This window comes from Emys orbicularis, chromosome 2, assembly GCF_028017835.1.
Source record: "Emys orbicularis isolate rEmyOrb1 chromosome 2, rEmyOrb1.hap1, whole genome shotgun sequence".
NCBI classification, from domain to species: Eukaryota; Metazoa; Chordata; order Testudines; family Emydidae; genus Emys; species Emys orbicularis.
In genome coordinates, this window is record NC_088684.1 from 133,882,505 (window position 1) to 133,905,537 (window position 23,033).

Here is a 23,033-nt window from a genome sequence, read left to right on the forward strand (position 1 = left end):
CGGATGTTGAAAATAAGTTAACATCTAGAGCTGGTCAGGAACTTTTTCACAACGTTTTCACAAAAAAACCCCGATTTGTCAAAACAAAAATGGTTTGCAAAACGGTTGGGTTTGACAAGGCACCTGACTCAAAAACATTGTTTTTTTTTTTTTTTTTAAATTGAGATTAACAAAGTCTAAACTGGGAGATTTAGACAAACTGAAATTTTCATTGAGTCAATACTTTCCATTTCGAAATTTTAGTAAATTTACAATTAAAAAAAGTCAAAAATTGAACTTAAATCAGTCAATTCTGAAATATTTCAATTGACCAGATCTAAAAAAGATTTGGGGTTTTGTTTGCAGAAATCTGAGATTGACTTTTTGTCCCAATTCAGCATAGGAAAATTTATCAAAATATTAGATTCTCATGGAACAGGAAAATGGTTTCCTGCCCAGCCCTATTAACATCTACGTCACAGGTGAAACTCACTGCTGCACGATATTTAATAACTTAGGATGATCTAGACATCAATTGGACATTTATATGAATAAAAGCTCATTGGATATGATAGAGGTCTATAAAATCATGACTGGTGTGGAGAAAGTAAATAAGGAGGAGATTTTATTTATTCCTTTTCATAACACAAGAACTAGGGGTCACCAAATGAAAAATTAAAAGATAGTGGGTTTAAAACAAACAAAAGGAAGTCTTTCTTCACACAACACATAGTCAACCTGTGGAACTCTTTGCCAGAGGATGTTGTGAAGGCCAAGACTATAACAGGGTTCAAAAAAAAAAAAAACTACATAAGTTCATGGAGGATAGGTCCATCAATGGCTATTAGCCAGGATGGGCAGGGATGGTGTCCCTCGCCTCTGTTTGCCAGAAGTTGGGAATGGGCAACAGGGGATGGATCACTTGATGATTACCTGTTCTGTTCATTCCCTCTGGGGCACCTGGCATTGGCCACTGTCAGAAGACAGGATACTGGGCTAGATGGACCTTTGGTCTGGCTGCTCTTATGTTCTTAAGCCGCAGTGACAGTGGGAGGGACAAAAATGCATGGGTTATTAATCCTCATTCTTCAGACCACAAGGTGAAAAACTCTGTTTTCTTCCTGATCCTTAGTGGTAAAGCACAACTACTTAGTTCCAGCCCCACCAAAGGATGTTTAAGTCTTGCAATTCATGAGCTTGCATATGTCATCTGCTCATGACACACATGCACAAATATAGCCACAGCATGAGAAGAATGGAAGTGTACAGGGACATCTCACCTGCCATCCAGAGAGACACAATATCGTATTATTTCTCAGGTAGAACTGTTTCCCTGAGCCATGCAATTGAAGCCTGACACATGCTTCTCTAGCTTTGGGCTGGTCTACACTAACCCCCCCACTTTGAGTCCCTAAGTGTTTCTTGGGCCATTTCTCTCAGGCTAGTAAAATCAGAGTTTAGTGGCTGATGGATAAATTGCAGAGACATAACATCTGTGCCTCTATCCCAGCTCTTCCAGTAGCAGCTCTGTATTCCATCTTTGTTCTCTGGGAGCCTGTGTGACAGGAGAGAACAAGGGAGTCATGGGACAGAGATCATTTAGTCCTTGATGTACAAAGCATTCCAAATACAACTCTGTAAATTTACTGTTGCGAGATATCTGGCAATTTTAAGAACATTCGCTTCATACATTCCCTACTGCCATCTGTCGGTTGCAACAGGAAAAGTCACTCAACATCAGACACATGGAAGGAAGTCCGGTCAGCTCAGCAACTACGCCAGTTCCTTGGGATTTCTCAGTTGCCTGGCACAGTCCCAAAAACCTATCCAGTAATTAGATACTATAGTATTCCTCCTTACATCATCCATCGATATCAAAGCATCTCTATTGAGGAAATTAAGTATTGTTATCGCCACTTTACATAGGGGAAACTTGGCTACAGAGAGGGAAAGTGACTTGCCCAGTCACAAGGCAAGAGCCAGCTGTGAGAGCCAGCAATAGAAGCTACCAGTCCAGAATCAGGGTAAAATTTTCAAAGTACCTAAATCCCAATTTGTTAAATTAAGTCACCTTTGAAAGTGAAATTTAGGCACTTTGAAATTTTACACTTGGTCTGGTAGAGTGCAGGCAGAATTCCTGAGTTCTATTCCCAACTCTGCAGCTGGCTTTTGAGACTTCGGCCAGGTCACGTCTCCTGTCTATAACAGTTTCCTAATTAGCAAAGAAGAGTACATAGCCACCTACATAAAGTTTTGAAGTGAATAAGCAGAGACTGTACTAATATATTATTTTCTGCTCTCATTTTAGAGGAAACAAGGGGGAATTCTGTAAATTAGATAAAAAGATGAAGAGTGTCCAGATAAAATAAGACTTCTTACCTCAAGGCATAACAAGAGTTATTGTCAGCCCTGGCCATAAAAATGACTTCTGCAAATCCAGGTCATGATTTTTTAAAAAGACTAGTCATTTTCTACCCAAATTTAGGCATCCTAAATACACTTGATTTCCCCCAAAGTGATAAGCACCCACCTTCTGAAAATCAGCCCCTTTAAAGCACGTCAAGCTAGGTACCCAAAATTAGGAATCACACTTGAAAATATTGTCCAAAGAGCACGATCTACATACAAAGAGTATTTCTAGAGCACCCAGTAGCACCCTGGCCGCATTCAGAGAAACAAAATCATATCAAAACCTTGCCTTTATGTATTTTCCAAACTCAGCTGTATTCAGGGGGATCGATTAGCAGTCTGCAATCATCCCTAAAAAGAAACAACCAAAACACAACAAACACGTGCACATAACCCCACCCCCTATAACTCACAATGTAGTTTCTTTACATCTCCTAAAACAACCCCCATTACCCCGTAATGCTCGCGTCCCCCAGGTTCCAGTCAGATGGGTACTGTGCCCCGTCGTAACAAAGAAGGACGGCACATCTCACACAGCCGTGTGCAAACCCCATTCATCACGCGTCAGAACCTGAAGGATCAACGTGCTGCAGCCGCGCTCGGAGGGGCCACGCCACGCCACTGGCTGAATGCTCAGGGCGAGCAGAGCGCGCACGGCCCCAGCCCGAGCTGCCCCTGGATTCCCCTCCGCCCCCAACGAGAGGCGCTTTGCAGCCATGCCCCGCTCCAGCTGGCCCTTATTTCCCATCCGGGCCCCTGTGGAGGGGCAGGATCGGAGCCGGAGCCGCCATCTCATTACGCATGCTAATATATGCATATCCAGACCCCGCCTCCCCTCTACTCCGGCGAGCGCGGCTCGCTCTCCGTCTTTACGGCAGCGCGGTGCCCACGTGGAAGGGAGGAGGGGGTTTGCGACAGCGCTGGGAAAGGCAGGGAGCGCGGCGTGGTTTCCGGCAGTTGGGGGAAGGGGGTTTCCTAGGGAGCGCGCCCCCCCCGGGCTGGAGGGGTCGGGGAGTCTGGGCGCTTTGCACCCCGGCGGGAGCTGGGTCTCCCACTCACACCCCTGGGGGGCTGTACTAGGAGAGGGGACCCCTTGCCCTGAAGAAGGGGGGCATCTGGTACCCCCACCCTGCTGAAGGGAGATTGCACCTCCCCCTTCTCAGGAGAAGAGTCAGTGCCCGGGGGGGGGGGGGGGTTCTAGCTCCCCCCACCCAAAGACGGGAGCCTGGACTGGTGATTATTCCCCCCCCCCCCCCCTCCGTAGCTTTTCCATACCCAGGGGCAGGGCTGGGCACGAGGGCCCAGAGGGGCATTGGGGGTGGGGGAGTCTCTCTCCCCACCCCCCGCTGTTAAATACATTTCCTGGGGGGTGCCAGGCTGACCTGGGCGAGTGGGGGTGCAGGGTTAGGGTCAGTGTAGGAGAGGGGGTGGGGTCAGGGCTTAAGGGTGGGGGTTACAGTTGGGGGGCAGTGTAAGTAGAGAGGGTGGAGCAGGGGGGTCAGTATAGGGAGAGGCAGTTGGGGTCAGGGTGTGGGGGTCAATCAGTGAGGGAGAGAGTGTGGGGGGTGGCTGTGGTCAGGATTTAGGATCAGTGTAGGAAGGGCAGTGGGCCGGGTGGGGGTGTCTCTGCAATCAGCACCATGGAGCTCAGCAGCCTGCTGAAATCCCTGCAGCTGGAGAGCCCACCAGACAGGGGAGACCCCGAATGCCCAGCTGCCACTGCCCCCCCAGCAGAGCAGGTTCTCTCCCAAATCTTGTTGCTTTTCTCAGCGGAGGGAGTCAGCAGCAGTGCCAAGGTAGGGATGGTCAGAGACCTGCGTGCGCTCTTCGAGGCTGCAGACTGCCAGTGGCTGTTTGGGGGCTGCCACCCCAATGTCACCCCCAAGTTGCTGGGGGACTTGGTGGCTGCGCTGTGCCACTATGCAGCACTGCCAAAGCAGGAGTCGGACACCGGGGGCCCACCCAGCAATGATGGCTTTTACACCACAATGGCCGATAGAACAGCAGACGTTGGCTTGGTGTTTCTTAGCCTCCTTGCTAAAGTGGAAGCTACCAAGGGATCCAAGTCCCTGGGTGCCGTGGTGGTGAGGCAGGTCCTACCACATTGCCTAGGACTGATCTACATCTTTGCTGCAACACACCACGCAGAGAAGCCGTGGACCAGCCCGAGGTCTCAGTCAGTAGCACAGAAACTGCTGACCTTGCTGGTTCAGGTTGCAGGCTGTGGGTCAGTGGCTGAATTCCTCCAGGGAGGAAGCGAAGATGAGGAAGGGAGGTTTGCTGCTGTGATGGGACTCCTGAAGCCAGAGCTGACTAAGTAAGTAAGATCACTTGCCTGGGGGGGTTTGCTTGGTGAGGCTTTGCACTAGTGGGTCAAAGGACTGGAGATACTGGTGAGCATTGCAGTGAGGTGAGGGGCACTGCTGGACTGTGGTCAAGTTCTGAATCTATTGAAACACTTGTGATTTCAGGAATATATAGTTCACTGAACAAGCTTTACTGAGAAGATAGGGCAGGTAGCTGGGATCAGTGCGGGTGCCTGGGTTGGGGAGAATCAATTAGCCAAACATTGGATCCCCCCTAAAGTTGTATGCACGTTGCTGACTGCCCCTCTGGCCTGGTCATTGTTCAGCACGTTACTGAAATAAACAATGTGCCTCTTTGGGGCCTGTTCTTGCACTTGTTCTCCTTGAAGTTAATGGGAGCTGTGCAGAAAATCAGGCCCAAGGGGTTTCAGAGGTGTACCCCCAAAACTAAGGCACCCAAAACCAGTGGCTACAGAAACAATGGGTCATGGGTAGCATAAAGATGCTAACTTTGTAATGTGGTAACACAGTTAAATAGAGAGAAGGGATGAGTATATTACTGTATAATGTTTCTCTAGTCTAAACAAAAGTCACTGTTGCAATGATTGATTATTGTTATGACTCTGATATTTACACAGCAACTTGAAAATAGCTAAAATAATAATAATAATAATAATTTGTGGTTACTTGTGAAAATGTTACTGTTAATGTTTTATTTACTTGGAATCTACTTTCTGCTGCTAGTTGCCTTGTCACCTTTTTGCTGGTTAAAGTGTCAAAGACTTTTTACAGAGCAAGAAACTATTTGATTTAAAGGGAGAAAAGGTTTGCATATAAAAAAGAACAGAAGTCTGCCCTAATCACGGGTTAGTCCTGATCTGCGACCTGAATCTTGTTGTGTGATGCTGCAATGAAACCACTAGGGTCATGTTTGCTTTGTGCATTTTTCCAGAGAAACTTGGAAGCACAACCCTGCCACAAAGCATGTGTTCTCCTGGACGCTGCGTCAAGTCACCCGGCCATGGCTTAGCCGTCACCTGGAGAGTGTCCTCCCACCGTCACTGCTCCTCTCGGATGACTACCAGGAGGAGAATAAAATCCTGGGCGTGTGCTGCCTGCATCATATCATTCTCAATGTGGTAAGGAAAGATCACTGCTGGAAGGAGGAGGGACCATGTTGCCATAGGCGAACATAAGGAGGAACTGTGGTCTAATGACAGGTTTCAGAGTAGCAGCCGTGTTAGTCTGTATCTGCAAAAATAACAGGAGTACTTGTGGCACCTTAGAGACTAACAAATTTATTAGAGCATAAGCTTTCGTGGGCTACAACCCACTTCTTCGGATGCATATAGAGTGAACCATATATTGAGGAGATATATATACACACACATACAGAGAGCATGAACAGGTGGGAGTTGTCTTACCAACTCTGAGAGGCCAATTAAGTAAGAGAAAAAAAACTTTTGAAGTGATAATCAAGATGGCTCAGTACAGACAGTTTGATAAGAAGCAAGTGTGAAAATACTTACAAGGGGAGATAGATTCAATGTTTGTAATGTGTGGTCTAATGGTTAGAGCAGAGGACTCTTGAGTCAGGATTCCTGGCTCTGCTGTTAACTCTCAAGATGACACTGGACATGGCACACCATTTCTCAGCTTCATTTTTCTACAGTGTTCAAACTGCAGGAATAGTGGCAGCTGGAAAATATCCATGTCCATCTGTGTGTGACTCATAAAAAGGTGGATGCTAATCGGGGCTATTTATAAAATGCTGGGCAAATCTTGAAGTATTTCCACATATGTTCCCAATTACTTTAAAGTTAGTTTTGTGGGGGTTTTCCTGGCAGTGCTGCTGTGTGCTGTTTTGTAGTTTAAGCAGGAGCAGGAACTCAGTTTAATAATAATAACACTTTTGCTTTTCTCTAGACCTTTCACCTAGTATCTTTTTATAGATACACATACATTTACCATCTCCCCCTCCTGCCAGGTTGGTGAATATTCACCCATTTATAAAAGATGGTAAAAAAACTTATGGCCACATGGTGAGTAATGGAAATAGAACTCAAGTGTCCTGTTTCCCAATTCCCTCTAAGCATTAAACAAACAGCACTCCTTGCTTGCTGTTTGTCATTTGGAGGAGTATTTTAATAGCCCTGGTTTGTAAAGCACAGATGTGCTATTACATTCTCCCTGTACTGTGAAGTGTAACAGAGCTAGTTTCCTGTTCTCTTTCTAACAGAGCTGAGGTGATCAGCTTTGTACAGAACTGCTGAATATGCTGTATCTTCCATTACATTGAATTACACACACTTGTTTCTATGTTGTTGCAGCCAGCTGCTGATTTGAACCAGTTTAACAGGGCACAGGTTGTCTACCATGCACTGTACCATCACCTCTACGTACGGGAGGCACAGCTCATTCAGGTAAGCCACTGTGGTTTAGTCTAAACCATGATCAATCCTACTGGGATTTTAATTAATATAATGGATAGCTCAGAGGATTGGGATATAGAACCTCCATTTTCTAGGTCACCCTTTCTAATCTAGCCTTAGGTTACTACTATCTGACCATTGGTTAGTGGCCCCCATATTAAATGAATTTGGATCTCGGTTAGGTCTTAATGGACAGGGAAAAGGACCCCACCTCCTGGCCCCCCTGTTTGCAGTCTATGTGGAGAGGCCAAAGATGTGAAAGGCCATGAAAGAATGACATACATTCTGGTGCCCTAAGACAGTGGTTCTCAACTAAGGCTATGCATACCCCTGGGGGTACACAAAGGTTTTCTTGGGGGTACATCAACTCATCTAGATATCTGCCTAGTTTTACAACAAGCCACATAAAAGAGCACTAACGGAGTCAGTGCAAACTAAAATTTCATACAATGACTTATTTATAGTGCTCTATATACACTCTGCACTGACATGTACGTACAGTATTTATATTCCAATCAATTTTATTTTATAATTATATGGTAAAAATGAGAGAGCAATTTTTCAATAAGTGTGCTGTGCCACTTTTGTATTTTTGTCTGATTTTGAAAGCAAGTAGTTTTTAAGGGAAGTGAAAGTTGGGGGTACGCAAGACAAATCAGACTCCTGAAAGGGGCACAATAGTCTGGAAAGGTTGAGAGCCACTGTCCTCAGACTACCGAAGAAGCTGTATAATGACTCCTTCCCTGCTTCTCATTGCATCAGGTGGTGCTGCTGTGCTTGCTGGATCTGCTGCAGGTTCTGGAGAGATCCCCACAGCGGCTGTCCCAGGAACCCAGAACAGCTACTCCCTGCCATGAGGTCCTGCAGCTAGTTCTGACTCACATGGAAGCAGAACACCGGCTCCCACTCCGGAGAGTGTATGCCAGGAACCTGCCTGCCTTTGTGAAGAGGTAAGAACTGTGCATTAGCCCTTTGGTGGTTACTTATTGGCCCTGGTAACTTCCCTCCATGACTTTTCTTGTCTTGGCAGACTTGGCATCCTGATAGCACAGCACCTGAAGAGGCTGGAGCGGGTGATTGTGGGATACCTGGAGGTCTGTGATGGTCCAGATGAAGCAGCCAGATTGGGAATATTAGAGACACTGAAGTGCACCATACAGCATGCCTGGCCAAGGTACCTTTAGGAGAAATAGCTACAATAGGAAGCAAAACCGGAATGCTCTCACCCTTACTGAGCTACACGTGCCTGGGGATCTGAGGAAGACACCTTGGCCTGAGTGAGAAATGGATCTCTAGTCTTGAGTTCTAGGTCAACAGGACTCACTCCTATCACAGCACTGACATCCCCGCTACAGCGATGCTAGTTGAGAAACAGTCCCACAGCTAGACCAGTCCTCATTTTGGCCTCACTTGGCAACTGGAAGAATTACCACACACAGGAATGAAGGCTGCTTTTCCTGCATGTAGATCTTAGGATGAATTAAGCAGCACTTTATAGTGACTTTAGTCCTATATATGCAATCTTTAATACTCAGTTTTCTTTGCATTCAGGGAATATAGACACCCCCTGGTGGTTACATTAAAACATGTGGGAGTCATTCAGCCTCATGGCCACAGTATTTGCCTGCATTTTAGGAGAGTTCAAATCACAAGGGTGGCTCTAGACAGCAGGTTACTGTGCAGTGAGCCAGGCTGTGAATTGACAGCTCACCGGCTTGTTGTGTGGTAACATCCCATGTGGACACTGCTGCAGCACCATCCAAGTCCCAGAGTGCAGCTTGGCACACTTGAGTAAGCCAAGCCAAACTCCAGGGCTTTCACTGCGCTGTAGCGACGTGCATAGGGGATGTTACCACACAGCAGGCTACCATGCAATAGATTCAGACCCTGGCTAGCTGAATAAAGTGACTAATTGTGGGAAACTTAATAGAAGTGGGAGGGGGAACACACTGTATAAGCCCTGTGCTGTCAGGCAGTATTTCCTAGCCTTTGGGCTTTAAGGCAAATGCTAAACTACTCTCGCTGCTTTAAAAATGAGCCTCTTGCCCCCGCCTCTGAAGTGTTTTCTAACCTAGCATGTAGTTTAGGCTGCTGTCCTGATCACGACTGAGCCCAATTGCAGTCTAGAGCAATGCACAGTTGAATGGCAGACAGGCACTCTCTAGTAAGTGGGTCCTGCAGCGGTTAGGACATGCTTTCCCCTATTCTCCACCGTCCTAGAGACAGGCTCAGGAAGAGGTTCTTCAAAGTGTCTGTTTTCTATCACAGAATGGCATGCAGGCTGGCTGTGCTCCTCAAGGCCCTGCTGAAGATGATTTGGGATGTATCTACTGATGAAGGCCTGACACCACAGCCAGTGAAAACAGCCCTGCTCCACGGGGCCACAGAGTGCCTGATCTTGCTGGATCACTGCTCTCAGGGGCAAGTGAAGGTGAGCCAGGAACTCCAAATCCCATTCTGTAAACCTGTTTCTTTAAAGGGGGGGGGAAAAAAAAGTACTGGTGACTTTTTAGGACAGAATATCACGTAGAAGGGCTCTGGGCACGTGGGGCTTTTTTTGGCTTTCCCTTAGCAAAGTCCTGGAGTCCACAGCAGCATCTGTAGTTAAGGGAGACAGCTAAACACACCAGCCTTTTGGAATTGTAAGGCTCTCTGGGCTAGCATGTAACCATAAAGGCACGTAGACAGACACAGTCAGGTGTACTCTTCTCTAAGTGATGCAGAAGGTGGCTCAGGAGGTAACTTAGATACATACACAGGGAAATTGTGGAGATATAAAAATGACCCATTGAAGTACAGGGACACTACCACCCCACAGTGCCTCAGTGTTTGCAGTACCCTTCTCCAGTTGCTGCAATGTAATTAAGGTGGGTAACAAGCAAGTAATACCATATGAGGCCAAACAGCACTGAAAGTGAGGTGTTTGTGCTTTTCCCCTTTCAGATCCTGCTTGAAGGAATCTACCACAGCTGTGATGACTGTAGCCTTCGGGCATGCATCAGGCAAGTGCAAGAGAACACCTGAGACACAGCTACTAATAGCCAGAACCTGCTTTTTTGTTTTTTATTACATTAAAATATTTAAATTTCTGATTTTGCATCTGTCAAAATGCCCCCTGCTAAAGTCACACTGTCAGGTACTCCTCCAGCTATACAGTCCCACTGTCCAGCACACAGCTCAAGTTTATATCCTCCTTCGAAGGAGTCAGGTTGTTTTCGATTTGGATGCAGGTTCTGTTTCCTGTTCATACTCTATTTCAATGTAGGCTCGTTTTATCCTGGCTGGTCCTCTCACAGGAGTTTTGCCCTTGGATTTGGAGTGACAGGTTCTCTCCGCCATCTCTCTCTCCTCTTCCTCGCTCGAGGATTTGTCATCCTGCTCCTCCTCACTGCTTGTCGCCAGCTTATCCATGTCCTGGACAGGAAGGAAGACAGGAGAGTTAATACAGATACTGACTGGAAAGCGCTGTATCTTAACTAAGCCTCTGCTCCTCTGCAAATGCATTACTCCCATCATGTAGGTCCTGGCTCCCTGTTGTCTATTCCATGCTGCCTTTGAAGGAAATAGAACAGATACACTGCAGTCTGATATAACAACATGTGAATCCAATTGCTCAGGCGCTAATCCCATGAACGCAGCTCTGACCACAGCCAGAGGGGAGGATGTTTGGGATTAAAAGGAGATAAACTGGGCAGTTGCAGGAGGACTGAAAATGGCAGGATGAGCAGGGCTGCATTCCATTGATTTAATATCCGTTCATGCTCTAAGTTTAGCTATAACCCATCAGCCGGTTTAGTGTAATCGTCGAGCAAGATCGGGGTCAGAACTCTTGGTGTCTATCACTGCACACGCATTGCACCCCTTGCCATTTGATGGGTAGCTGAATCAGGCTGGGTGTTTCACATACCTCAAAGTCACTGAGGTCGCTCTCATCTACCTCTACAAACTCCCGCTTGTCAGCATCCTGTAAGAGATCAGGTCAGAAATTGAGCATCGAGACTGGATACACCACACGAGGACTGGAGGGTGGGGGAATATCACTGGAGGAGGAATGTGCGCAACCCACTCGGATACTGGGAGTCAGGGTCCTGGACCATCTTTTACACAGGAGCCTGTAGCCCTGTCCCCCATTTGCTACATAGAAGATTCAAAACTAAGTGATGAACTAATAGCAATATGCTCTCCTCACCACACAGCATTCACTAAGAGCAAATTCCAGAAGTGAGTGATGCATTTGCCTGGTGTCTCTGCTGAGCAGGGAACTTTACTAACTGCAGCAGCGGCATACAGCAGGCTGCCTTCTGCAAGCAACAGTGGTATCTCTACGATCTGACTATTTTCTGGACTAAATCCCCCAATTATTGGCACTGATTCTTAAGTAAGGGATTTTAACACTCGTAGCAGGTTACAGACAGTCAAGTTATCTGCAAAGGGTTTTGGGGTTGGAGGAAGTGACTAGGAACAAAGCTACAAGCCAGACTCCCATTGTACTTGGCAAACAATAGGAGAGAGGAGAATGGAGATGTGAGTGAATATTAATATGCAGTTGTCTACGTATACACCCCTCTTCTGCAAAAGTCATACAACCCCATGTGCATATATATAATGGGTCCAGCACTACCGCAGTCATGGTTTAACTGCCCCACTCTAATAAAAATTTTAAAACTATTACCTCGTCTTCCTCCTCTTCATCCTTCTCCTCTGTGTCAGACTCCGCTTCGCTCTCTGCATCCTGCTGTTCCAGAGCCTTGTCAAAGGCATGTATGGGGAAGTTATAGATATCTCCGTACTGAAAGGAAAACAAGCACCTGCTTTAAATCATACCAGGAAGATAGTTCAGCTAGGAACTGACTCCTCTTGGCTATAGTTCACACCATGCTGGGGGCTAAGAACACAGGTTATACCAAACTAGATTAGACTAACGGGCCACAGAATCCATTCATCCCACATTTTATACTGGCCCTTAAGGAATCTGTCCTGACTAGCAGTGTGCACTAGGAAGGGAGGGATACAACTTACTTTCTTGACCTCTGCATTGGTCACCTAATGCCCTGAAGCATGAGAGTCAGCTCCTGCAAACTCACCCCCTTATCTTAGCCTGCACAGATCTGTTGATCATCAAGTCATTGAAAGGACTTCAGTGATACACTGCAGCCAAACCTTATGTGCTCCCTCCAGAAGTGAAGTGCAACAGGTGCCAAGTGACCCAGCTATGTGAAATCCAGAGCCTATGCACAACATACCTGCCAAACCAGAAACAGGGTGGGGGTAAATCTCAGCGCATAGGTATGGTTTGCTGGATTTGCTACACGAAGCTACCGAGCTGCCTTGCCCCTTGGGCACACAGAGAATATTTTATGATGATAAAAAAGGACAAATTTCAGTGATTCCCCCCTCTCCCCCCTCCTGTGTGTCTTTTTTTTAAATCAGCTCTCCCCATCAGCCCTCTCTAAATGCTGCACTGCTACCCTGGCCAAGAGAGCCCTTCACTCTGCTGCAGGTGGCCAGAGGCCTTGTCCAGATGGAGATGCTGAGGAAGTAAAGGGTTTGATTCTAGCAGGCAGGCGAGACTACTCAGGTTATTCACTGGTTTATTATGCATTTTATGCCAGTCACATTATACAGCACTTCAGGACTGAGGCTCAGAGCCAAATACAGCTATGAACAAGTACAGAGCCAGTGACCAATAATTCTGTCCTCATAATATTAGAGAGCTCATCTTCGCAACAGCATTCCCCAAAGTCAGAAGAGTGGCTCTGTAAGAACCACCCCCTCTTAGCCTCCCCCATCTCAGCTGAGCTAATGATCACAAGCAAGTGTGAACTCCTGTTAGCAAACATGGCACCAACACAGCAATGGGAGAGCAGGCTGGATTCTATTCTGCCTCATGCGTCGCTGTTCGAATAAGCTTGGTAAACACCCCCTACCTTAGCAGAGGGATACACTTTTGTGCTAAGAGACGGGAGGTGGTAACCCTTACCGTTTCCTGCTTTAGTCTCTCCAGTAACTCCTTCTCAATGGCATTGTCCAGCTGAGCAGCAATCAGGGCTTTTTCCTAGTACCAGGGGAAAGAGGAGTTGGCATCAATTCATTTCCAAGATGCAAAAAAACCAGGAGCAGTGGAATCAGGACTGCACAAGAGTCACGTTACCTCTCTCCTTTTCTCTCGCCTTTCAACCTTTTTGCTTAAAGGAACAATCTTCCTCCTGTGATGGGGAAGAGAGAAGGGCAGTTAGTGAAGATTTCAGTCTACTGGCCACTGATGCCCATCAAGTGAGTGAATGTTTATTCGAGTCCCTCCCCAGCCTCCGACACAGGATGCTCCCTGCTCCCCACCTGGCACAAACTGGCCTCTCAAAGGAAACTTAGGCTAAGCTTGTAAAAGTGCAGTTTTAATCAGTTTAAGTGTGTCTACATTAGGGTTGTAACAAAATCAATTTCAAACTGATTCAGTTAGATGGGCACAAGGATTTATTTATTTATTTTAAACTATAGACCAGCCCTAAGAGAGACAGACAGGCTGATGGTATGGAGCAGAAGGAAGGAAGAAGGAAGTGAACCGCTATCACTTACTGTCGCTTGAGCGTCAGCTTCCGAATGCGGATCAGATACTGTGTGATCTTGGTGAAGCGCTGCTTGCATTTGTGCCGGATGAAGCGTGGCCAGTAGATGAGGTTCTCATCTATCTCCTCCAAAGCTTTCTCATAGTTCTTGCTCAGTCGGACCTGACGGTGAGAAGGAGGATGAAAAGCTTTGGAGCAGAAGCAATTTTGGGACATTCTCACAAAGGGGAGTGGAGTTTAAAGGTGGTTGTGGTGCTACACCACTTCCGCCCGTTTTTTTTCCTAAAACCCAGCTGTCAAGAGGAAGGATGTTCTTGCAGTTAAGACACTGGACTGGGACTCAGAAGATCTGGTTTCTAATCCCAGCTCTGCCACCGACTCCCTTTGTGACCTTGGGAAGTCATTTAATCTCTCTGGCCCTTATTTCCTCTTCTATAAAATGGGAAAATTCCCTTCCTACCCTTTTGTCTGCCTTGCCTATTTAGACTGTAAGCTCTTTGAGGCAGGGACAGTCTCTTATTATGGGTGTGTTCTAACACAAAAGGAATTCAGTCTGTAGCCCATCTATCCAATCCTTGGTCTCTCTGCTGATGCTACATACAAAGGATCCAGCTGTGGTGATGGCTTTTGTGACGTGGACACTTGCGAATGGAATTATGTCCCAGCATCTCATTTTACAGATAGGCCAATGAACAGCTGTCAGTCAGATGAGAACTGAGGATCAGACCAACTCAGATCAGATTTGAAAAAAAGAGGTTCAAGTCTATGTATTAACAATCCCCAGAGCCAACCAGACCAGACACATTCAAAGAAAAAAATCCCTTGGCCATTACTTCAAAGGAACACTTGTAAAATGTTCCTGGTTTCGGATTCTATTGATCATAGGTTAGATTACAAATGAAAGCCTAGCAATTTGGTCAGTGATTCATCCATTCTGTGTTCTACCTAGTGTCTTATACAGCCTCCATCTCCATGGTATCTTCACGTCTCCCCAAGTCCTATCCCAGTTATACAGCTGAGGCACAGAGAGATTCACAGAGTGTCTGTGGCAGAACTGAGAATTGAACTCAAATCTCCCAAGACCCAGTCTTGAGCTCTAACATAGCATGCCCTGGCTTTCTAAAGAAACAGTCAGTGTAAAATGACAGAGCTAATAGTCTGTGAAAAGCAGGGACTACGCCGCCGTTGGATATTTTCTTGGTGTAAGACATTTCATTAGGAGGTTAAGTGCCATAAACTGCAGTGACACAAGGGTTCTGCAGGTCCAGTATACAAATAATATACTGCATTCATGCTCAGCAATAGAGGATATGTTCTCTCCAGAACAGCTGGTGCTTTTATTTTTATACAGATGTTGAAGAAAAATTAAAATAATGTGGACTAGAACAATCCCAAGGTGGAAGTGTCTGTATCCCATTGCCAGTCCTGAGCTGTTTCCCCACGTCAGAACCTGCTCGTTATACCACCCACACCTAGGGACAAAAACATCAGGGTTGATTTAGGTGGGTTTAAACAGGAACACTTTGGATAGGTTGTAAATAGTGGAACATTTTTTTTAAAAAACAACAGTGTCATCTGTCAACTTGCTGGATTAAGTTTCAGGTTCGGTATGGGATTTAACTCACCCGCTCCCAGAGTCGATTGGGGAAAGCCGCCCGCTCTATTGTCTTCATGTACAGATAACACTGACCTAAGGGAAAGAGGAATAACATGAACTCACCCAAACCGCCACTAGGCACCCAAGAGACAGGCTTAGCTCGTCCCAGTCACTGCAAAAAACTCCCAGCACTGGGACACTTGTCCAGATCTCCAATCTGCTGTACTAAGTCTCAGCCAGGCTACCACTGACAGACACAGAGCATCCTTCCCCACAAAGAGCATCACAGACAGCCCTACGGAGATGCAGCCACCTTCGAGGCGGAGGGCAGCAGCAATCTGCTGCACAACAGCTGTGCAGGCAAGGGGGAGCAGGAGGCCACAGACCTCAAGGCTGACTAACTCTTAGAGGAAAGTCCACAGGGACAGGCAGCTTTCACACCCACACAGGGCAGAGGTCTCATACAACTGAACTGCACAGTAGGGCAAAGGGCTGAGCCCACCCTGTGGCTCCAGAGGGTATGTCTACATTGCAGCGTAAACCCAGGGTTGAACTCAGGCTCAAACCTAACCCTCCTTCTGTCTACACACAAACCACGCTAACTTAGGGTTTCCTGGGGGTGGCGGGTCCAAGGCTGAGTCAAGCTGACATGCAGGGTTCAAGCCCTAATGCTTTGCAGTCTGGATGCAGCCCCACTGGACTTGTGCTCTGGGAGTATCACACAATCCGATGGGCTGACTTTCTTTGTCCTCTGCACAGTCCAGTTTGGTGGACAGTCAAGTTTTCCAACCCTGCACCACGAACAAAGGGCTAGAGTGGCCTCATTTTGGGAGGGCACAAGGAAGTCTGGGATATGGGCAGTTGGACTTGAGCCTGCATAATGCAGTGTAGATGCAGGAACCACAGGTTGGGACTCAGGTTTCAACAATTCGTAACCTGGGATTACAAATGAGGGTAGATGCTCAACCCCTAGGTTAACAGACCCAGGTTTTGCTAACTTGAGTTCTACTAACCCAGGGCTTACACTGCAGTGTAGACATACCCAGAGAGTCTAGGGGCTTCAAACCTGAGGCTGAGAACCCTGAGCCATTCCCTCTGGCCTACAGTTAGCTTACCGGGGAGGTGAAAAGAGAAGAAGAACACAAAGAAAATTCCTGAAAGCACAAAGCTGGGCAATTCAACCCACTGGAGAGAGAGAGAGAGAGAGATACACACACCAGCCTTAATGCAGGGCAGATGTTTGGCTGGATATTTTACCAATGTGCATTTGAGACACAAAGAAGCCTTAAAGGGACCCTGTCAGCCAGAGGAAAGAGAGCAATAGCTGCCCATGATTCCAGTGAGAGAGAGAAGGGGAAGGGCTGTGCAAGGTTGTGAGACCCTTGCTGGGGCACTGCAGAAGTCTCACCTTTCTCCTCTTTGATGGTCGCATACTGGCTGTTTGCCAGGGGACAGGATGATCGGTTGCACAGACCTGTCAGGTTATACTCATTGCGGCAAAAGTTGTGTGTCTTTGTCCTGGAAAGAAGGGACTTTAGATGAGCTGCTAACAGTGACACTGAGCATTCCACCCGAGAATCTCACACCGTACAAGTACTCATGCATTAAGCTTCACAACTGCTACTGTCAGGTAGAGAAGGATTATTATCTCCATTTTATACATGGGGGAACTGAGTCACAGAGACACTCAGGATATCTCTACATTGCAGTAAAACACCTATGGCTGGCCCATGTCAGCTGATGTGGGCTCACAGGGCTATAAATTTGCTCTGTAGATGTTTGGGGTCAGGCTGGAGCCCAAGCTTTGGGTCCCCACAAGCAGGGAGGGTCCCAGAGTCCAGGCTCCAGCGTGAACCCAAACATCTACACAGCAATTTTTAGCCCCGCAGCCTGTTAGTTGATCTGAACCAGCCACGGCCATGCTGTGGGTCTTTTATTCCAGTGTAGATATACCCTGAGTTTCCTAACCTTTTAATTCCAAATTGTTGGTTCCACCCCAAGCCTTAAGAATGTGCAGAATTCCTGAAGCAGTCAAATTAAAGCGCTAAGGGACACCCTATTTGAAACAGATAGCACATGACCCCGGCAGCCAGGAAGTCATCCTCCCAGTAGCAACCTGGGTCTCAAATCGGAATCTGAAGAGCAAGATGCAGAGCTGGATCCTGAAATACTCACTTTATTTTGTATGAGCAGAATTGTTTGTTTCCAAGACTGTCCCAGACAACCTGAATAAACAAGAGGTCAGTTAGTACATTTCACAGTGTAGCACCTGCATTTCTAGAGGATCCAGTCATCCAGGGCTCTCTCAGCACTTTACAAACATTCATTAACATCAGAGGGAAGATCTGGATTATTATTTCCATTTTACTGATGGTAACATTGAGGCACAGAGCAGTAAACTGTCTGGGTCAAAGTCAGACAAGTCAGCAGACGATCCTGGAATAGAACACAGGAGCCGAGACTCACATGGCAAGGAAACCAAGCTTGGAGCATGGTGCTTTGCACAGCGTGTGTATCCATACTTTCTCTTTGTTTTTTGTTTGTTTGTTTTGGGGGGTGGGTTCACCAGCAAGGAAGGATGCACTGTTGCTGACACAACAAGTTATTATAAGTTTTCATAATGTAAAACAAACAACTACAAAAACCCAAACAAAATATTAAAACCCACTAAAATGGACGCATGGTTCTCTAAACCAGCATATGAACTTTCTGTAATGTACTACCCCATCCCCTTTGGGTGTCTCACATGTTTTCATTTTAACCCAAAGCTCTTTAGAATAGAGACCATGTCTCCTATGCAGTCTGTAAAGCCTTGAGGCATTCCAAGCTCTATGGTTATAATTATAATAGTGTTGGGCACAGTGATAATCACACACAGTATTTAAACACACACACAACAGCAATGCAACTCGCTGCATTATATGCCAAAGCAGCAGCCAGCTGCCAGCACATGAGCATCACAGATGAAGCCACAGCTGCTTGGACAAACCTGCAAACCAGAGCACAGGCACTTCACAGGCTCTTGTTGGGCTCCTGTCCTGACCATGCTCTTTAACTCCCAAGACAGTCCTGGGGGTGACCCTATGGTTACCCACCATGCAGGAAATCCAATTTCCAAGCCTTAGAGAGGAGACCCTATTAGTAGGGGTCCTGTATATTCATTCAGGAGACCTGGTTGCACATCACCACACCTTTCTTCCACCCCAGAGGCAAGGAAGCAGGGGGTGGGAGTAAAGAGGCACCCAGGTGCTGCCCCACTCCATGTGCTGAGCTGCCACATGGGAGATCTGGGTCTGCTTTCCCCGTCTAGGGCAAGCACCCCCCTGTACCGCTGGGCAGGGTGGCACATTCCCCTGCTCCAGCATGGCCCGTGCCCCATGGGAGCCGGTGGATCCGTAGGTTACACAGAAGGGGGCCGGGACCCAGACCCTTTAGGGAGCCCCAGCTTTGGGGTGACTGAGACAACCACCCCCTAGTGCCGCCTGGCTAAGCTGCAGCCAGCCCGCGTGCCTGTGACCTCCCCTCCCGACCACCCAGCGCCCTCCCCTCGATGCTCTGCACCCCTCTGATTTCCACGTGGGTAAAGGGAAGGGAAGCGCGGCCGGACGCAACTGAACCAACTCTGCCTTGGGGGCGCTGATTGGCTAGGACGCAGCTGCCTGGAGCCGGCGGACGCAGCCGAACCAACCCCACCACTAACTCACATCGTCCGAATGCATCTCGCCTCCACCGCTCGCCTGCTCCGGGCTTCACAGACAACTCCACGCCGGCCTGGGGCTGGTCGGCTTCAGGGAGTCGCCATGACAGTGGGAGGGCATAGGGCAGAGCCAGTGCCGGGCTCTCGCGAGATCGGGGGAGGGGGAAGGAGAAGGGAGGGGGAGGAGGAGGAGAGTGGGGAGGAAGGAGGAATTGGGGAGTAGAATTTGGGGGGAGGTAATGGGGTGAAGGGGATGATGGGGAGGGAAGGGGGAATGGGAGATGGAGGGGGCAAAGGAGGAGGAGTTGGGGGTGTTGCGGAGAGGAGGGGGAGTGATGCAGAAAAGGGGGGAATTGGGGTGCTGGGGATGGGCTATGTGTGGACACCCCAATATCTACGGCTTCCAAGACCAGCTTCTTTCCTCTTCTCCTGCCTAAGAGCTTTGGGCTGGCGAGAAACACCAGGGATAGCTCTGGGTAATAAGACAAAAGGGTATCCTGAATATCAAAATGTGGGATGTAGTGCGCACCTACCGCCAGTAGATGGCAGCAAGAAACCTCTAACAGCTGTTCATTGATCCTAACTGCGTAACTAGGGTTTTGGCTTTCGTGGTTTTTTAATTTCGCTTGGGGAGGGTGGGATATTTTTAGCACTGCATGAATTCTATGTCCAAAATGGAGTTTTGGGGACTCTCTTTGATATTGTAATGAGAAGGGTGTTTTTTTCCAGATATTTCCCCAAAGTCTTGTCTAAATAGGATCTACTTTCATTTCTGTTTTGCCTATAAAACTTCCTTACATGTTAGTTTAAGCTTTGTACCCTGGTTGCCGAGTCCCTGGTTTAGCGTGTTTGTTCCCTGGTGCACTTTAATACAGGACTGTTTCCAAAAGCGCTGTGTTAAAGTGCACTAGGGAACCTTTAGTGCGCACCAGCAGGGTCTGCACGGACCAGTTAATACGCAGCATGTTAGTGTGCTTTAGAAATCACACTCCCTTAGTCCGCATGGCTGCTGTGGGTCGACCAACCCTTAGGGCTTTTCTGCACAAACATTGAGTTCGTGGTAAGCTGGGGTGTGAATCTACCCCACACTAGCCTGCCACAGTCTGTCTGTCTCCACCCTGCTGATGCACACGCTTTGATCTTGTCCTCTTTGAAACCATCTCTCAGGTCCCTGCCTTTCTGGCTGTCTCTGAATCCCTCCTACACCAGTGATTTAAAACCCTCTAAAGTTCCAGGCTGGCAGGAATAGTTCACTGCTGAGTTCAATCTGGGCATGTAATAGAGGCACGGATGTGACACTGATTCGTGCTGATGCCTTCTTTTCCTTTTCCAGAGGCTGTCACACTCTTTAATAACTACAGTCCTGACATCGGGAGAAGATGTACGTGCACCTCTCAGCTAGCCTCCCAGAGGAGCCATGTTCCAGTAGGCTCCTCCTCCAGGTCCAGCTACCTCTCTGTCATTGTTCTTTTGCTCCAACAGAGCCCACATCCCTCTCTGCTGGCTAATAATAATAACCCACCTTATCAGATGAAAGCAGCCACTCTGTGCTCGCTGCAGGGAGCTCAATGAAAAGCAGGAGGAAGTCTGGGCTTTCAGGTCTTATGTCTATAGGTTGTTGTGGGCCGGATTAAACCCAAGGTCTCAGCTGATTGTATTCAGTGGCTCTGGATGATTCATGGAGTCAATTAGAGAAGGCCAAATAAAGGGATTGTAATGTCTTATCAGCTAGGAGCTTGTTATTTAAACTGGCTGCTGTAATGGGCTGAAACGGTGCAATGGAACATTTAGCATGAATGTTAAATGGCGAAGTTTCTATGAGGCCATGAAATCATCCCCCTAAGAGAACCAGTGGGAGCCTCCTCACTTGGGACTGATAAAACCAGATGGGACAGAGCCCTGACAAATAGATTGTAAGCAACAATCCTGTACTGGGCCCAGGTGAGGTTGAACTAGACAGGGTCTAGCAGGTCTTTTACAGCCTTGAATTCTCTGAATCAGCGAAATGCCTCCTTGATTCTCAGCTCTCTTGTGTGTCACTGTCCCAGGGCTGAGGAGAATTAAGTTCTTTGGATTCATATCCAGGTCATTATGGGGTCTCCAGCAAACTTTGGGCCAAAGTTATAATTAGATCATGGATCTATTATCCCACTAACAGGGATTTCACTTTATAGAAAAGCTGCACATAGAATCTCCTCTTCTCTTCAAGGGAGTAGTAGGTAGAGACATTAATGCACCCAATGATGTGTCCAAGTTAAAGGGCTCGGACTCTGCCCCTGTTTGGTGCCCATGGGTAGTGGCAGGGACAAGTCTGTAGTGACCTTGTGCCTGTGAGCAACCATTTTACCCCAGTGCCCACTTGTTCACAGTCCGATCCTGTTTCCAAGAATGCTTTTCCACCTATAGACTTGCAGGCATTTTCCAGATTGCCAGGTGCTTAGGGAAAAGTATGTGGACATCCCCAGTCTCCAAAGGGTTAATGCAGGGTTAACCTTTTTGCAGCAGTGGAATTTCCCAGGAGCACCTTGATTCTTCAGAGTCTGTGCAGTTTATGCTTCCCCAGACACATGTCCCAGCTTGACTCCCTTAAAGGGCAATGCAATTTCCGAGAGCACTTTTCGTTCTAGTTCACTCTGCAAACTATACCAAGGGATCATCACCCCCAGCAGGAGATGCAGCTCTGAGTTGGAGCTCAGCAGCTCTTTAACAGTGCACAGCACAACGGCAATGGAAAGAAACGGTCAGAACCAGAACTGAAGTAGAATACTGAATTCCTCTGAAAGCTTTAGGGAGGCAGAATGGAAGTGCACTGAATCTAGGTCAGACACCAATAATAAGGCACTTGCATGGGGTCTCAGGATTTTAATGACCTCAGGAGGTCAGTTTTGCATTTCATCAGAACAATTGCAGCTCCGATAGCATATGCCTCTCACCACCCCTGCCTCTCCCAATGTGCCAGCATTGTGTTCAGAAGGAAGAGCACCCCCTTCTGAGCCACCAATATTGCTCTTTGCAGCACTTGGGTTTTCTAGGGAGGTGTCTCATCCAGGAACTGGCCAGATCCAGCCCATAGCTTGTGAGAGGTTGTGACCGGGGTCCCAGCGGGGGCCAGCTGAGGTCACTCAATTAGGGTGAACTGCAAAGAATGGGGCAGATAATCCCCAAAGCTGGTGGATATTCGAATACTTAGATTTACCCAGCCAGCACTGTAATGGGGCTTGGCCGAGGTTCATCCCTCAGCGGGGCTGTGGGGTATCCTACCGCCTCGCTGTAGTTCGCGGTCAGTCCTGGCCCTGCAGTAGTATGGGACAGCAAACACACGGTTAGGGGCTCAGGCCCTTTAGGCCGGGGCTGAGCCAATAGTTCTATACAGACGCCCAGGCCCTAGGTCAGGGCGGGGCAGAAACCAAACAGTCAGGGACCCAGACCATTAAGCAGGGGCTGAGTCAATAGTTATGTAGCAGCCCATGCCCTAGGTCAGGGCAGGGCAGCAACAAGTCAGGAACTCAGGCCCTTAAGCAGGGGCTGAGTCAATAAGCAAGAGGTCCCAGCCTCTCCAGGCCAGGGAAAGGGGGAGTCTGCCACGCAAGGGTTGGGTGGCAGGGGGGACGCAGGCCCTCCTACTCCACTGCGTCCCAGCCCGGGCCCTAGCAGCGGTGGAAACTCGCTGCTGTCAGTGGGGATCCTGGCCACAACACACTGACATAGGCTCTGGCAGTGCTGCAGCCAGACTGGGGTCGGCTGCCCCCGGGCTACTTCCACACTCCCCCTCGTAGGGTACCTGGGTCGCGCCAGTGTCCTCGGCGGTCTCCAGCAGCATCGGTTCCTCCGGGTAGGTGGTGAAGGGTAGGCTCGGCTGCTCCTCGGGGTAGCTGGCAAGAGGCAGGCTCAGCTCCTCGTGGTAGCTGGCCCGGGGCAGGCTCGGCTGGCCCGGCGAGTCCTCAGGCCAGCCGCTGCCGCCTGCTGCTGTCTCCCAAGTGGGAGCATGGCCACAGACGTCTGATCTCTCCGGCAGCTGGTTCTCAACGGAGCCCTGCAGGCGGGTCTTTA

General features: G+C 48.1%; 2 protein-coding genes and 1 non-coding gene across 3 annotated transcripts; 1 reads left to right on the forward strand and 2 right to left on the reverse strand.

Annotated features, from left to right (window-relative positions):
- Positions 1–2,869: 2,869 nt before the first annotated feature.
- Positions 2,870–2,968, reverse strand: LOC135875358 (small nucleolar RNA U13). The gene has a single exon (XR_010561231.1). It is a non-coding gene; the product is annotated as a small nucleolar RNA U13 (small nucleolar RNA).
- Positions 2,969–4,028: 1,060 nt separating this feature from the next.
- Positions 4,029–10,150, forward strand: TTI2 (TELO2 interacting protein 2). Its single transcript, XM_065399052.1, has 7 exons — positions 4,029–4,705; positions 5,647–5,833; positions 7,025–7,117; positions 7,889–8,076; positions 8,157–8,300; positions 9,395–9,557; positions 10,070–10,150. The coding sequence occupies exons 1-7, from the start codon at positions 4,029–4,031 to the stop codon at positions 10,148–10,150; spliced, it is 1,533 nt and encodes a 510-aa protein (XP_065255124.1).
- Positions 10,151–10,327: 177 nt separating this feature from the next.
- Positions 10,328–19,097, reverse strand: MAK16 (MAK16 homolog). The gene is made up of 10 exons (XM_065399053.1): positions 18,991–19,097; positions 17,462–17,511; positions 16,695–16,804; positions 15,315–15,379; positions 13,700–13,851; positions 13,278–13,332; positions 13,107–13,181; positions 11,799–11,915; positions 11,034–11,090; positions 10,328–10,540 (listed from the first exon to the last, which is right to left on the reverse strand). The coding sequence occupies exons 1-10, from the start codon at positions 19,003–19,005 to the stop codon at positions 10,331–10,333; spliced, it is 906 nt and encodes a 301-aa protein (XP_065255125.1). The 5' UTR covers positions 19,006–19,097; the 3' UTR covers positions 10,328–10,330.
- Between the last annotated feature and the right edge of the window lie 3,936 nt (positions 19,098–23,033).

Excerpts from the sequence above, each read along its gene's own strand:
- MAK16 (XM_065399053.1), bottom strand. Across the intron at positions 16,805-17,461 it reads TTCTGCTCATACAAAATAAA|GACAAAGACACACAACTTTT; the intron begins GTGAGTATTTCA and ends CCTTCTTTCCAG. Across the intron at positions 10,541-11,033 it reads GCGACCTCAGTGACTTTGAG|GACATGGATAAGCTGGCGAC; the intron begins GTATGTGAAACA and ends CTTCCTGTCCAG.
- TTI2 (XM_065399052.1), top strand. The coding sequence starts at position 4,029 with ATGGAGCTCAGCAGCCTGCTGAAATCCCTGCAGCTGGAGAGCCCACCA. Across the intron at positions 7,118-7,888 it reads GGGAGGCACAGCTCATTCAG|GTGGTGCTGCTGTGCTTGCT; the intron begins GTAAGCCACTGT and ends TCATTGCATCAG. Across the intron at positions 8,301-9,394 it reads ATACAGCATGCCTGGCCAAG|AATGGCATGCAGGCTGGCTG; the intron begins GTACCTTTAGGA and ends TTTCTATCACAG.